General features: G+C 46.0%; 1 protein-coding gene across 1 annotated transcript in view; it reads left to right on the top strand.

The window, feature by feature from the left end:
* Positions 1-17500, top strand: part of mctp1b (multiple C2 domains, transmembrane 1b) — a 30729-nt gene that overhangs the window by 6813 nt on the left and 6416 nt on the right. The window contains exons 6-15 of the mRNA XM_030767091.1: positions 873-1034; positions 1191-1321; positions 1966-2152; positions 3050-3143; positions 8264-8366; positions 9065-9167; positions 10415-10516; positions 10693-10767; positions 15865-15984; positions 16818-16941. Of these exons, the coding sequence (XP_030622951.1) occupies positions 873-1034; positions 1191-1321; positions 1966-2152; positions 3050-3143; positions 8264-8366; positions 9065-9167; positions 10415-10516; positions 10693-10767; positions 15865-15984; positions 16818-16941 (1201 nt within the window). The remainder of the gene's footprint in view (positions 1-872; positions 1035-1190; positions 1322-1965; positions 2153-3049; positions 3144-8263; positions 8367-9064; positions 9168-10414; positions 10517-10692; positions 10768-15864; positions 15985-16817; positions 16942-17500) is intronic.

The following is a 17500-nucleotide window of genomic DNA, read 5'->3' as shown; positions in this document are numbered from 1 at the left end:
GTGTAAGGTAGAGAGAAACTCCCTGGTCGTTGTGCTGCTTTATCATTCTGGTTGTTGTTAAACCTGAGTATTGGCTGTCTGTACTGTTGTATACACATTATAAAACAGGGAGTGATGTGTTAAAATGAGATGCTGCTGAAGCAGACTGGTCTGAGAATGAACTGAGGAATGTGCCCATCTCCTGTGTGTGCTGTGCATGTCAGGGATGCTGGGGGGTGAGTAGGGATGCAGGGGGGTAGGTGGGGATGCTGGGGGGGTGAGTGAGGATGCTGGGGGGTGAGATGCTGGGGGGTGAGTAGGGATGCTGTGGGGTGAGTGGAGAGGCTGGGGGGTGAGTGAGGATGCTGGGGGGTGAGTAGGGATGCTGTGGGGTGAGTGAGGATGCTGGGGGGTGAGATGCTGGGGGGTGAGTAGGGATGCTGTGGGGTGAGTGGAGAGGCTGGGGGGTGAGTGAGGATGCTGGGGGGTGAGTAGGGGTGCGGGGGGGGGTGAGTGGAGATGCTGGGGGGTGAGTAGTAGAACAGAATGCAGATGATCCTTAGCTGTGGTTCAAATACATGCTTAAAACATAAGCTTTAATAGATGCTTTTCTGAGTGAACCAATCACTGATAAAATCAACCAATCAAAGGTGAAATTTTCTCCTTTACTAATTTGCATATGTGTGTGTGTGTGTGTGTGTGTCTATACGTGTGTGTGTGTGTGTGTGTGTGTGTGTGTGTGTGTGTGTGTGTGTGTGTGTGCGTGTGTCTACACGTGTGTGCCTCTGTGTGTGTGTGTGTGTGTGTGTGTGTGTGTATGTGTCTATACGTGTGTGCCTCTCTGTGTGTGTGTGTGTGTGTGTGTGTGTGTGTATGTGTGTGTGCAGCAACAGCAGAGCCTCAGGCTGTCAGACCTACACAGGAAGTCTCTGCTCTGGAGAGGCATTGTGAGTATCAGTCTTATTGAGGGTCGTGACCTCAGTCCGATGGACGAGAATGGCTTCAGTGACCCCTATGTCAAATTCAGGCTCGGACACCAAAAGTACAAGAGCAAGGTACCACATCGTCCCTTCTGTCTCCCCTAATGTCTGATTGTTCCCAGCTCTCAAATGATAACACTGTCTCCGTTACACGAACATAACCTCTGTCTCAGCACCACCGACTGACATTACTGCTCACCAGTCATGAAAGCATCTGTGTTGTTGGAACAGACCATGTCCAAAACTCTGAACCCTCAGTGGAGGGAGCAGTTTGACCTTCACCTGTACGAGGAGGAGGGCGGAGTCATCTATATCTCAGTGTGGGACAGAGATGTAGGAAGAAGAGATGACTTCATTGGCCGGTGAACTCTCATTTCAAAACACCAACAATTATCAACCTCCAAATTATAATCTGACAATTGTAAACCCCTAAATATGATCTATAATTCAAGGTCTAATCCCACTCTTCCCCTGACAATGCATAGCACAACACAGCCTACTGAATTTAGCATAGCACAACACAGCCTACTGAATTTAGCATAGCACAACTGTGCTGTGTTGTGCTATGCTAAATTCAGTAGGCTGTGTTGTGCTATGCTAAATTCAGTAGGCTGTGTTGTGCTATGCATTGTCAGGGGAAGAGTGGGATTAGACCTTGAATTGTTGTGCTATGCTAAATTCAATTTAGCACAGCACAACACAGCCTATTGAATTTAGCATAGCACAACACAGCCTACTGAATTTAGCAGTAAACATGTAAAAACGTAAAGAAATAGGATCTATACACATATAACAATGAAGAAATATATCTGAGATATTGACTGTATAAAAAAAAATAAAGTATTAATGATGTCACATCTTGTGTGTGTGTGTGTGTTTGTGCGTGTGTGTGCGTGTGTGTGCGTGCGTGCGCGTGCGTGCGTGCATGCGTATGTGTGTGTGTGTTTGTGCTTGTGTGTGCGTGCGTGCGCGTGCGTGCGTGCGTGCGTATGTGTGTGTGTGTTAGGTGTCAGTTGGACCTGTCCACCCTGGCAAAGGAGCAGACCCATAAGGTTGAGCTGGAGTTGGAGGAGAATAAAGGGAAACTGGTGTTACTGGTCACGCTCACTGCCACTACTGCCGTCTCCATCTCTGACCTGTCAGTCACCCCCTTCGATGACCCGTGTGAGCGCCAGCAGATCCTCCAGAGATATGTGAGTGCAACACGTCCTCACATTCAGATGTGTTCAGTCCAGATGTGTTCAGTCCAGATGTGCTCAGTGCAACACATCCTCACATTCAGATGTGTTCAGTCCAGGAGCTGTGTCCTAGTTATGCTGTGTATAAAGGCCAGCCTCTAACGCAGAGTTAACTAATGATCTTATACAGGTTTAGCCAAAGGAAAACCTTGTCATTACCCAGTGACTGAAATGCCCAAGGTCAGACTGAGTCTTTCCTGCCATCCTTACTCCTGCCATCCTTACTCCTGCCATCCTTACTCTGTGTTGAAAGTTGTACGGAGCACCATTAGGCCGATGAGCCGTCTGTTGCAGTACCTGTGAATGTCCAGAGAGGGGTGCTAGAAGACTGGAATTGGAGACTTACTGGCCCCTCACAGTTTCTCACCCATAACAGGATTAACGTGGGGGCTGGTGGTCAAAGTAGTTTATGTAGAACAAAGAGAGAGAGAGACAGAGAGACATCTCACTCCTCACAAAGAGTTCTCTCCATACCATGCAGGGCTCATTATTGTCCTTTGATTCTTCCTGAAGAGCTGTTTAATAACACAGCTCACGTAAAGTCCCTCATTACCAGTCCTCTTTTAAAAATCCAACCGCATAACGGAGATATCCTTTTTAAGAAACTGTGATGTGTCATCAGCGTGTTACGGCTGCATATTTACATTATAAACTGTCTGAGGGGCAAATATAAAACAGCAAACAACACATCTACATCTCTTTTAGAAGAAGAAGTAGTATCCTTTATCTCTTTCTGCCCCTCTCTCTCTCTCCCTCCCTCTCTCTCTCTCTCTGTCCCTCTCTCTCCCTCTCTCTCTCTCTCTCTCTCTCTCTCTCTCCCTCTCTCTCTCTCTCTGTCCCTCTCTCTCTCAGAACCTGCTGCGGTCACTGCGGAGCCTGAAGGATGTTGGGATGGTTCAGATTAAGGTGTTGCGGGCAGAGGGGCTCATGGCTGCTGATGTCACAGGTAGAGAAATAGAAGCTTTAATTGTGTTATAACAGACACAGATGTGTCACAGGGCTTACTGTTGGTATTGCTGTCTTTATGTAAAATTACCACATTATTTTGTTCATGGCCATGTGTGAGCACAGTCTTCAAATTGTTGAAACATCCGGACAGCCTTAACCACAAAACCATTGCAAAACCAAAGCATTGTCCACAGGGCAGAGCTCCCTGGAGTTGCCTCTGTGCATGGGCAGCTTCCTTTTCCCCTGAGAGGGTTCTGTTAAGACATTCAGAATCAATGGCTGCATTCAGATGAGCTCTCTCTCTCTGTGCTCCAGTACCAGCTGGAATAAAGAGGAGGGTCTTCTCCAGGGCCTCCTCATTCCGTATTCACCTTGTTGTTGCCGTGTCTTAATGCTGCGAGAGGGCAGCCCACCTCATGGGCTCTGATTTCACACTCCTGCTGGTGCCACTGCGTTGAAAAGGCACAAAGGGCTTTTAGAAACCCAGCACTCACAGGCACTGATCCAGACAGACTGACCAGCACTCACAGGCACTGATCCAGACAGACTGACCAGCACTCACAGGCACTGATCCAAACAGACTGACCAGCACTCACAGGCACTGATCCAAACAGACTGACCAGAGTGTCAGGCACTGATCCAGACAGACTGACCAGAGTGTCAGACACAGATCCAGACAGACTGACCAGAGTGTCAGGCACTGATCCAAACAGACTGACCAGAGTGTCAGACACAGATCTGGTCAGTCTGTTTGGATCAGTGCCTGACACTCTGGTCAGTCTGTCTGGATCAGTGCCTGACACTCTGGTCAGTCTGTCTGGATCTGTGAACATGAGCACGCCCAGTGGAGAAGGGGGACAGACACAGACTGACCAGAGTGTCAGACACAGATCCAGACAGACTGACCAGAGTGTCAGGCACTGCTCCAAACAGATTGACCAGAGTGTCAGACACAGATCCAGACAGACTGACCAGACTGTCAGGCACAGATCCAGACAGACTGACCAGAGTGTCAGACACAGATCCAGACAGACTGACCAGACTGTCAGGCACAGATCCAGACAGACTGACCAGAGTGTCAGACACAGATACAGTCAGACTGACCAGAGTGTCAGACACTGATCCAGGCAGACTGACCAGAGTGTCAGACACAGATCCAAACAGACTGACCAGAGTGTCAGACACAGATCCAAACAGACTGACCAGAGTGTCAGGCACTGATCCAAACAGACTGACCAGAGTGTCAGACACAGATCCAGACAGACGGAAGCGCTTTAATGGCATGCAGCAGAAAGCGCTCTCTTTGTCTCTGGCGCCTGTTCTCAGTCCGTCCTGTTCTAACCACTTTGGCCGTCACGTCACCTACTCATCACTAAAAATTTAAGAGCATGTAATAAAAGGCAGATTAAATCTAAAAACCATTGCAAAACCAAAGCATTGTCCACAGGGCAGAGCTCCCTGGAGTTGCCTCTGTGCATGGGCAGCTTCCTTTTCCCCTGAGAGGGTTCTGTTAAGACATTCAGAATCAATGGCTGCATTCAGATGAGCTCTCTCTCTCTGTGCTCCAGTACCAGCTGGAATAAAGAGGAGGGTCTTCTCCAGGGCCTCCTCATTCCGTATTCACCTTGCTGTTGCCGTGTCTTAATGCTGCGAGAGGGCAGCCCACCTCATGGGCTCTGATTTCACACTCCTGCTGGTGCCACTGCGTTGAAAAGGCACAAAGGGCTTTTAGAAACCCAGCACTCACAGGCACTGATCCAGACAGACTGACCAGCACTCACAGGCACTGATCCAGACAGACTGACCAGCACTCACAGGCACTGATCCAAACAGACTGACCAGCACTCACAGGCACTGATCCAAACAGACTGACCAGAGTGTCAGGCACAGATCCAGACAGACTGACCAGACTGTCAGGCACAGATCCAGACAGACTGACCAGAGTGTCAGACACAGATCCAGACAGACTGACCAGAGTGTCAGGCACAGATCCAGACAGACTGACCAGAGTGTCAGGCACAGATCCAGACAGACTGACCAGCACTCACAGGCACTGATCCAAACAGACTGACCAGAGTGTCAGGCACTGATCCAGACAGACTGACCAGAGTGTCAGACACAGATCCAGACAGACTGACCAGAGTGTCAGACACAGATCCAGACAGACTGACCAGAGTGTCAGGCACTGATCCAAACAGACTGACCAGAGTGTCAGACACAGATCCAGACAGACTGACCAGAGTGTCAGGCACTGATCCAGACAGACTGACCAGAGTGTCAGGCACTGATCCAAACAGACTGACCAGAGTGTCAAGCACTGATCCAGACAGACTGACCAGAGTGTCAGGCACTGATCCAAACAGACTGACCAGAGTGTCAGACACAGATCCAGACAGACTGACCAGAGTGTCAGACACAGATCCAGACAGACTGACCAGAGTGTCAGGCACTGATCCAGACAGACTGACCAGAGTGTCAGGCACTGCTCCAAACAGATTGACCAGAGTGTCAGACACAGATCCAGACAGACTGACCAGACTGTCAGGCACAGATCCAGACAGACTGACCAGAGTGTCAGACACAGATCCAGACAGACTGACCAGACTGTCAGGCACAGATCCAGACAGACTGACCAGAGTGTCAGACACAGATACAGTCAGACTGACCAGAGTGTCAGACACTGATCCAGGCAGACTGACCAGAGTGTCAGACACAGATCCAAACAGACTGACCAGAGTGTCAGACACAGATCCAAACAGACTGACCAGAGTGTCAGGCACTGATCCAAACAGACTGACCAGAGTGTCAGACACAGATCCAGACAGACGGAAGCGCTTTAATGGCATGCAGCAGAAAGCGCTCTCTTTGTCTCTGGCGCCTGTTCTCAGTCCGTCCTGTTCTAACCACTTTGGCCGTCACGTCACCTACTCATCACTAAAAATTTAAGAGCATGTAATAAAAGGCAGATTAAATCTAAAATCAAACGTGTAACTGGCTTCAGCTGTCAGTGAACACACAGCACATATTTAAACCACACATCACAAACACAACCTATATAAACCACATACCACAGACACAACCTATATAAACCACATACCACAGACACAACCTATATAAACCACACACCACAAACATAACCTATATAAACCACACATCACAAACATAACCTATATAAACCACATACCACAAACATAACCTATATAAACCACATATCACAAACACAACCTATATAAACCACATATCACAAACACAACCTATATAAACCACGTACCACAGACACAACCTATATAAACCACATACCACAGACACAACCTATATAAACCACACACCACAAACATAACCTATATAAACCACACACCACAAACATAACCTATATAAACCACATACCACAGACACAACCTATATAAACCACATACCACAGACACAACCTATATAAACCACATACCACAGACACAACCTATATAAACCACATACCACAGACACAACCTATATAAACCACACATCACAAACATAACCTATATAAACCACATACCACAGACACAACCTATATAAACCACATACCACAGACACAACCTATATAAACCACACACCACAAACATAACCTATATAAACCACACATCACAAACATAACCTATATAAACCACATACCACAAACATAACCTATATAAACCACATGTCACAAACACAACCTATATAAACCACATATCACAAACACAACCTATATAAACCACGTACCACAGACACAACCTATATAAACCACATATCACAAACATAACCTATATAAACCACATACCACAGACACAACCTATATAAACCACACACCACAAACATAACCTATATAAACCACATACCACAGACACAACCTATATAAACCACATACCACAGACACAACCTATATAAACCACACACCACAAACATAACCTATATAAACCACACACCACAAACATAACCTATATAAACCACACATCACAAACATAACCTATATAAACCACATACCACAAACATAACCTATATAAACCACATGTCACAAACACAACCTATATAAACCACATATCACAAACACAACCTATATAAACCACATACCACAAACATAACCTATATAAACCACATACCACAGACACAACCTATATAAACCACACATCACAAACATAACCTATATAAACCACATATCACAAACACAACCTATATAAACCACATACCACAGACATAACCTGTATAAACCACATACCACAAACATAACCTATATAAACCACACATCACAAACATAACCTATATAAACCACATATCACAAACATAACCTATATAAACCACACACCACAAACATAACCTATATAAACCACATACCACAAACACAACCTATATAAACCACATATCACAAACACAACCTATATAAACCACATACCACAGACATAACCTGTATAAATCACATACCACAAACATAACCTATATAAACCACACATCACAAACATAACCTATATAAACCACACATCACAAACATAACCTATATAAACCACATACCACAGACACAACCTATATAAACCACACATCACAAACATAACCTATATAAACCACATACCACAAACATAACCTATATAAACCACACATCACAAACATAACCTATATAAACCACATATCACAAACATAACCTATATAAACCACACATCACAAACATAACCTATATAAACCACATATCACAAACATAACCTATATAAACCATCTACCACAAACATGTTCTGGGCACGACCAACTGGGGGGAGACCCCGGGGCAGACCCAGGACACGTTGGAAGAATTATATATCTCGGCTGGCCTGGGAGTGCCTTGGGCTCCCTCAGGAGGAGCTGGTGGATGTAGCCGGGGAAAGGGATGTCTGGGCGACCCTCCTCAGCCTGCTGCCACCTCGACCCGGTCTCGGATAAGCGGCAGAAAATGGATAGATGGATGGATAGATATTACAAACATGACATATATAAGCCGGCATATCACAAACACATTCAGTCGTTTTTCTCTATTTCAGGCAAGCGTACGCTTTTAGACTATTGTAATTTCAGCTTATTATCAGGTGGCCAAAGAGAAATATATAGAAAATCACAGATTAGCTGTTCGTTTTTCTGCTGCAGGCAAGAGCGACCCGTTTTGTGTGATAGAGTTGGTTAACGATCGTCTGCAGACACACACTGTCTACAAGACTTTGAACCCGGAGTGGAATAAAGTCTTTACATTGTAAGTCTTTTTCAGCCTCAGTTTTCATACTTTCATCATACATTTATCCAATTTCATACGTTCATCACACAATTATCCAGTGTTACACATTTATCCAGCTCCACATGTTCATACAGTAGCATGTTCAGATAAAAGCTTTGTGATACCAGCAGGTCTAAAGTGTTTGGAATTTGTTATAAATGAAAAAAATGCTTATACATGTATGTATTAAGGTTAGGGTTAGGGTTACATGTAGATATTAGGGTTAGGGTTAGGGTTACATGTAGATATTAGGGTTAGGGTTAGGGTTACATGTAGATATTAGGGTTAGGGTTAGGGTTACATGTAGATATTAGGGTTAGGGTTACATGTAGATATTAGGGTTAGGGTTACATGTAGATATTAGGGTTAGGGTTACATGTAGATATTAGGGTTAGGGTTACATGTAGATGTTAGGGTTAGGGTTAGGGTTGCATGTCGATATTAGGGTTAGGGTTACATGTAGATATTAGGGTTAGGGTTACATGTAGATGTTAGGGTTAGGGTTAGGGTTACATGTAGATACTAGGGTTAGGGTTACATGTCGATATTAGGGTTAGGGTTAGGGTTCCCAGTTTTAGTGTAAATCTACTGTTGAATCATGACAGTGGATATGACTGTATGGTTTTGTGTCTGTGTGTATTTTTGATCCTCCTGCTGTTCACATTTGTGTCATACAGTAACGTTAAAGACATTCACGCCGTCCTTGAGGTCAGTGTTTACGATGAAGACAAGTGCAGGAGTGTGGATTTTCTGGGAAAAGTTGCCATCCCTTTATTACAGGTGAGTCTTGTTCACTTAAAGAGGACCTTGTAAATGGCTGGATTTGAGCTCTGGACTGTGGTTTGTGTGGGAATAGAGGAGACAGATAAACATGTGTGTTAGTGATGTGTGTGAGTGTAGTGAGTGTATGTGTTAGTGATGTGTGTGAGTGTAGTGAGTGTATGTGTTAGGGATGTGTGTGAGTGTATGTGTTAGTGATGTGTGTGAGTGTAGTGAGTGTATGTGTTAGTGATGTGTGTGAGTGTAGTGAGTGTGTATGTTAGTGATGTGTGTGAGTGTAGTGAGTGTATGTGTTAGTGATGTGTGTGAGTGTAGTGAGTGTGTGTGTTAGTGATGTGTGTGAGTGTAGTGAGTGTATTTGTTAGTGATGTGTGTGAGTGTATGTGTTAGTGATGTGTGTGAGTGTAGTGAGTGTATGTGTTAGTGATGTGTGTGAGTGTAGTGAGTGTATGTGTTAGTGATGTGTGTGAGTGTATGTGTTAGTGATGTGTGTGAGTGTAGTGAGTGTGTGTGTTAGGGATGTGTGTGGGTGTATGTGTTAGTGATGTGTGTGAGTGTAGTGAGTGTGTGTGTTAGGGATGTGTGTGAGTGTAGTGAGTGTATGTGTTAGTGATGTGTGTGAGTGTATGTGTTAGTGATGTGTGTGAGTGTAGTGAGTGTGTGTGTTAGGGATGTGTGTGAGTGTAGTGAGTGTATGTGTTAGTGATGTGTGTGAGTGTAGTGAGTGTATTTGTTAGTGATGTGTGTGAGTGTAGTGAGTGTGTGTGTTAGGGATGTGTGTGAGTGTGTGTGTTAGGGATGTGTGTGAGTGTAGTGAGTGTGTGTGTTAGTGATGTGTGTGAGTGTAGTGAGTGTGTGTGTTAGGGATGTGTGTGAGTGTAGTGAGTGTGTGTGTTAGGGATGTGTGTGAGTGTAGTGAGTGTATGTGTTAGTGATGTGTGTGAGTGTAGTGAGTGTGTGTGTTAGGGATGTGTGTGAGTGTAGTGAGTGTATGTGTTAGTGATGTGTGTGAGTGTATGTGTTAGTGATGTGTGTGTGTTAGGGATGTGTGTGAGAGGGGCAGTCGCCTTCGGAGGCCTGGGAAGGCTCTGTGTCACAGGGGCCCATGGATAATAGATAATGGATAATGAGCAGGTACTTGTCAGAGTTTGGGGAGCCTAGTTTAAGGCTGGCTGTGCTAGGGAGGGGGCGTAGAGAATCCTCGTGGGCGCTGGGAGACAGCAGGCTGTCACGTCTTCTTCACACAGGCACGCAGCGGCCAACAGAAGGCCTACGTCTTGAAAAACAAGGAGCTGACGGGGCCAACAAAGGGGGTCATCTTCCTTGAAACAGATGTCATTTTCAACCCTGTGAGTCTCTGCTCTGCTGCACAGAGCCCATAAAAGACTGTTGTGTGTTTGTGAAATGTGTGGTGCACTAGCAGGCAGGAGTAAATTACAGATTCAGTCTGAGTACAGTACTAATGAAGCACTAATATGGTCCACCTGCAAGTGCTGTGTGTGATTTTACGAGTCTCCGTCTGTAGGTGAGAGCTAGCCTGAGGACCTTTGTCCCTGCAGAACAGAAGTTTATTGAGGAAGAAGTCAAAGTGTCTAAACAGGTAAGATCACCCTGTGCACTAACAGACAGAAACACAAACTCAAATCAAAGCCCAGATATTATGAGGTTTAGGCCCCTGGGTGTCTGTAGCTCTGCTCAAGCACAATGGGCGTCCGTTGGATTTGAATTGCGCTGTTCTCCAGCTTGCCCTGTCGCTCTAGGTGTTGAATAGAAATGTCAAGCTGGTCCTTGTGAGAAGAGCGGGCCACCCCAGAGCCTGTGTGTGTCACTGCCGCCATGCACGCTCATTGTCTACTCTGTCAACGCGCCACACACAACAAAGGGTTGAACTGGAGGGGCGGGGCTAAACCAGGCATGGCTTTGACAGAGACCAACAGACTGCCCAGTCTTTTATTCTCTTCTATTATAGTGCAGAGACCCACACAGCACCCTCTTCTGTCTTACACTACACCCAAACTACACCACACTACACCACACTACACTTCACCACCCCAAACCACACCACACTACACCACACTACACTTCACCACCCCAAACCACACCACACTACACCACACTACACTTCACCACCCCAAGCTACACCACACTACACCACACTACACTTCACCACCCCAAACCACACCACACTACACCACACTACACTTCACCACCCCAAGCTACACCACACTACACCACACTACACTTCACCACCCCAAACCACACCACACTACACCACACTACACTTCACCACCCCAAGCTACACCACACTACACCACACTACACTTCACCACCCCAAACCACACCACACTACACCACACTACACTTCACCACCCCAAGCTACACCACACTACACCACACTACACTTCACCACCCCAAACTACACCACACTACACCACACCACCCCAAACTACACCACACTACACCACACTACACCACGCTGTCCCACAACACCCCAGACTACACCACATTACACTATACTGCACCAAAATACACCATACTACACCACACGTAGGGTTGGGTATCGTTCAGATATTTCCGATACCGGTACTGAGACTGATACCTTGACTTCACTACCGGTTCCTGAACGATACTTCTCTCGATATAAATTTTATAAATTCCATTTTAACAAAAAGAAAATAACATAACATGGTACAAATCTTTAGTTTTATTTTTCATTTCCTTTGCATTTTTACACACTCAAAACAGTCTCATAACATAAAAAATATAGGTTAAATCTATTTGCCACAGTGTGATTTTACTTAAGTCGTCTGTTACAACTATATAGTGTTAACATAATATCAGTAAGTAAAAATGTATAAAAGCCAGAATCAAACTGGGAATCTTCAGATTACCAGACGACTGATGTGCCACTGCCACCCCAATAAAAATATTAGGCTGTGTTCAAACATAACGTCTTTTTTGAAGCTGTCAGCGTCTGTTTTACTTAATAATCCTATGGAGTAGACTGTGTTCTCAAAAACCTTCTGAGCATTTTTCTTAACACAGTGGTTGTTCTGCAGCTCAGCGCGTTTTTTTGTGGTTGAAAATGTTCAAATGCTCAGAAAAAAGTACCCTTGTGAAGCGCTTTTTTGACAGCTGACCAATCAATCGTTTCCCATAACGACCACCAAAAATGGAGCAGGTAGTGTTGGAGAGGTTAACTGTGCTAGTTATTGAGCACACGAAATGTACGACACGGCAGTTAAACTGTATCATAACATTCATCATGAACTGGCCGTTTGGAGTCAAACTGGACGGATCCCAGGAGTTTCTGGTAAGTGTTTGTGTTTACTGCTTGTTGTTAGCAAAACTAGTCTGTTAGTTGTTGTTGTTATGGTAACAAGACGCCCTCAACTGCTTTTTGGAATAAATGCTGCCAGTGTTTTTTTCTACCTGAAAAAATGCTCTGGCCAGCGTCTTTCATCAAAACAGACTCTACGTATGAACACACCCTTATAGACATTTTTACACCTATTATGCGACATACCCTGTAGTCAAGGCTCTCAAAATACAACCACACATACAAGCCCCGTCTCTAGGCGTAACATAGTGGTTTCCCTGCATGCCACTACGACGTGCTCATGTAATGTTACGTTAGACAGCCAATCAGCAGCATTATTAGATCTTGGTACAAGCATGCTGTATGCTTATTGGCTCACTGACACTGATGAGATTTACTCCTTAGGTATCGAAATTTGGTACTGTATGACAAGGCATATTTCGATACTCAATACTATCTAAGCAATTTGGTCGATGCCATAAAAGTATCGAAGTTTGGTACCCAGCCCTAGCCACACTATACCACACCACACAGCACTTCACCACACTGACCCAAACTACACCGCAACTACACCACACTGCACCACTCCACCCCAAGCTACACCCAAACTACACCACACTGCCCCATACTACACTACACTGAACCACACAGTCGTATACCACACTGCACCACACTACACTACACTACACCACACAGCACCTCACCACACTGACCCAAACTACACCACAACTACACCACACTGCACCACTCCACCCCAAGCTACACCCAAACTACACCACACTGCCCCATACTACACTACACTGAACCACACAGTCCTATACCACACTGCACCACACCACACTACACTACACCACACAGCACCTCACCACACTGACCCAAACTACACCACAACTACACCACACTGCACCACAACACACTACACTACACCACACAGCACCTCACCACACTGACCCAAACTACACCACAACTACACCACACTGCATCACACCACACAGCACTACACCACACTGCACCACACCACACAGCACTACACCACACTGCACCACACCACACAGCACCTCACCACACTGACCCACACTACACCTGAACTACACCACACAACACCACACCACACAGCACTACACCACACTGCACCTCACCACACTGACCCAAACTACACCACAACTACATCACACAACACCACACCACACAGCACCATACCACACTGACCCACACTACACCTGAACTACACCACACTTCTCCACTCCACCCCAAGCTACACCGCACTATCCTAAACTACACCACACTAGACAGAACTACATGCCACACCACACTACACCACACTGCCCCCTACCACCCCAAACTACATCACATAAAACCACACTACACCCAACCCCACACCACACTGCCGCAAACTACACCACACTGCCCCAGACTACACTACACTGCCTCAGACTACACCACACTTCACCATTCTGCTTCAAACTACACCACACGGCACCACACTGCCTGGAACTACACCACACTGCACCACACTGCCTCAAACTACACCACACTGCCTCAGACTACACCACACTGCCTCAAACTACACCACACTGCCTCAGACTACACCAGACTGCCTGAGACTACACTACACTGCCTCAAACTACACCACACTGCCCCAGACTACACTACACTGCCTCAAACTACACCACACTGCCTCAAACTACACCACACTGCCCCAGACTACACTACACTGCACCACACTGCCTAAAACTACACCACACTGCTCAAGGACTACACTACACTGCACCACACTGCCTCAAACTACACCACACTGCCTGGAATTACACCACACTGCCTCAAACTACACCACACTGCCAGTGACTACACTACACTGCACCACACTGCCTCATACTACACTACACTGCACCACACTGCCTCAAACTACACTGACCCAAACTACACCACACTGCACCACACTGCCTCAAACTACAACATACTGCCTGAGACTACACCACACTGCACCACACTGCCTCAAACTACACCACACTGCCTGAGACTACACCACACTGCCTCAAACTACACCACACTGCACCACACTGCCTCAGACTACACCACACTGCCTCAGACTACACCACACTGCCTCAAACTACACGACACTGCACCACACTGCCTCAAACTACACCACACTGCCTCAGACAACACCACACTGCCTCAAACTACACCACACTGCACCACACTGCCTCAAACTACACCACACTGCACCACACTGCCTCAAACTACACCACACTGCCAGAGACTACACCACACTGCCTCAAACTACACCACACTGCCTCAGACTACACCACACTGCACCACACTGCCTCAAACTACACCACACTGCCCCAGACTACACTACACTGCACCACACTGCCTCAAACTACACCACACTGCCCCAAACTACACCACACTGCCCCACACTGCCTAAAACTACACCACACTGCCTCAGACAACACTACACTGCGCCACACTGCCTCAAACTACACTACAGTGCCTCAAACTACACCACACTGCCCCACACTGCCTAAAACTACACCACACTGCCCCAGACTACACTACACTGCACCACACTGCCTCAAACTACACCACACTGCCCCAAACTACACCACACTGCCCCACACTGCCTAAAACTACACCACACTGCCTCAGACAACACTACACTGCGCCACACTGCCTCAAACTACACCACACTGCCCCAGACTACACTACACTGCACCACACTGCCTCAAAGTACACCACACCGCCCCAGAATACACCACACTGCACCACACTGCCTCAAACTACACCATACTGCACCACACTGCCTCAAAGTACACCACACCGCCCCAGAATACACCACACTGCACCACACTGCCTCAAACTACACCACACTGCCCCAGACTACACTACACTGCCTCAAACTACACCACACTGCCCCAGACTACACTACACTGCACCACACTGCCTAAAACTACACCACACTGCCCCAGACTACACTACACTGCACCACACTGCCTCAAACTACACCACACTGCCCCAAACTACACCACACTGCCCCAGACTACACAACACTACTCTACCATTCTCATCCCCATTTCTCTGTGCATTTTGTTCATGTTGTTCATGTTGTGCGTGTTGTGTGTGTGTGTTCTGTGTGTTGTGGGTATATGTTGTGTGTGTGTTTTGTGCATGTATGTTGTGTGTGTGTGTGTGTGTGTGTGTGTGTGTGTTGTGTGTGTGTTGTGTGTGTTGTGTGTGTTGTGCATGTATTTTGTGTGTGTGTGTGTCTTTTGTGCATGTTGTGTGTGTTTTGTGTGTATGTTGTTGTGCATGATGTGTGTATTGTGTGTGTTGTGTGTATTGTATGTGTTGTGTGCATTGTGTATGTTCCTATCTCAGCTGCTGCAGCGGAACTTCAGCCGCGTTCGCCACTGTGTCACCTTCCTCATTAATGTGGGCACATACATCAACAGCTGCTTTGAGTGGGAATCTCCACCGAGAAGCATTTGTGCTTTCCTGGTAAGAGACATACCTCTGCACACACACATTAACACATAGATGCAAACACACACAGCATTCTGCCAAGTCCTGTTCTCAGTGTGGTGTGGTCATGTGACCCCAGCCCTACTCTCAGGTCATGAGACCTTGTTGGAGTGTGAAGAGAGGTCTTCAAAGTTTTGGCTAGTTGGTGAGTCAGTGGGTGCTTGAATAAAGAGAGTGTTTGTGTGTTAGTGTGTGTTGTCCGTGTGTGTGAGAGAGAGAGAGAGAAACAGAAAGAGACAGACAGTGTGCGTGCTCTCTCAGGCTGAGCTGGTGTGTGCAACAGGTGTCCTCCCGTTCTCCTGCAGTGTCACACCCAGCCCCCGATTCTCTCTCTGCTTTTGAAGAGGTGTGTATGTGTGTCTCACAGGCTCCTCACCGAATTCACTCTCTTTCTCAAACGACAAAACATGTCCACAGTATTCCTGACATTACCCTGAGGGAGTGTGACAGAGGGCTCTGTTCGGTTTCTCCCTGCCACAGGGAGTGAGTCTGAATTCTCTCTGTCAACCTTCATCAGAAGAGAAAGAGAACTTTGTGCCAGACTCCCTTACACTGAACAAGTCTACCGTAAGACACAGCACTTCTAAAGAGCGTAGATTAGTAATTCCAGATAAAGACAAATGCCACACATGAATAGTCCCATATTCTCACAGACAGGACTGAATACCACAGGTTCCACTGATGTAAGGTTGCTGCTCTTTTCCCACACGCCGTGAACGACACCTTTTCATACATAACCACTATATGTCAACTTGTGCTTGGAAAAAACCCGCATAAGAGAGTGTAAGAGTATGTTTGTTCTGTGGCAGATCTTTGTGCTGGTCGTGTGGAACTTTGAGCTGTACATGATCCCGCTGTCTCTGCTGCTGCTGCTGACATGGAACCACTGCCGCCTGGTCTCGGGGGGGCCTACAGACGACACCGGCAAGGTCAGTACCTCTGTCCAAGATGTCAGCTATGAGGACCTGAACAATCACATCCAATCTGACAAGAGCTTTTGGTTTATAATCTGAAGATCTTTTCTATTTCAGAACAAAAAAGGAGTTCCCAAAGTCATGGTTACCTATGGTAATACAGAGGTGTACTGTAGTCATGGTTACCTATGGTAATACAGAGGTGTATTGTAGTCATGGTTACCTATGGTAATACAGAGCTGTACTGTAGTCATGGTTACCTATGGTAATACAGAGGTGTACTGTGGTCAGCATTGTGATGTGTATGAATGTGAGTTTCAGACTAAAAAACTTTTTAGTTTTTGTTTGACTCTTTGTGATGAAAATATCAATCATTCTGTGGTTCATAACATTTAATCTCATTTCATTTAGTCCATGGATATTTTTGAAACATATACTTAAACTGGAATCAAATCTTTTACTCCAATTGCTCTTGGTAGTTAAAAAGCAAAAAATACTAAGATCTAATGTTACATTTCCATCTACCTGGTCGATTTATTTATGACTCTTTCCAATTAAATTGTGTCAAAGGAATTTCA

The sequence above is a fragment of the Chanos chanos genome, chromosome 3 (genome assembly GCF_902362185.1).
Source record: "Chanos chanos chromosome 3, fChaCha1.1, whole genome shotgun sequence".
NCBI classification, from domain to species: domain Eukaryota; kingdom Metazoa; phylum Chordata; class Actinopteri; order Gonorynchiformes; family Chanidae; genus Chanos; species Chanos chanos.
The sequence above is the reverse complement of the archived record's forward strand: the minus strand, read 5'-3'. Positions and strand labels throughout refer to the sequence as shown.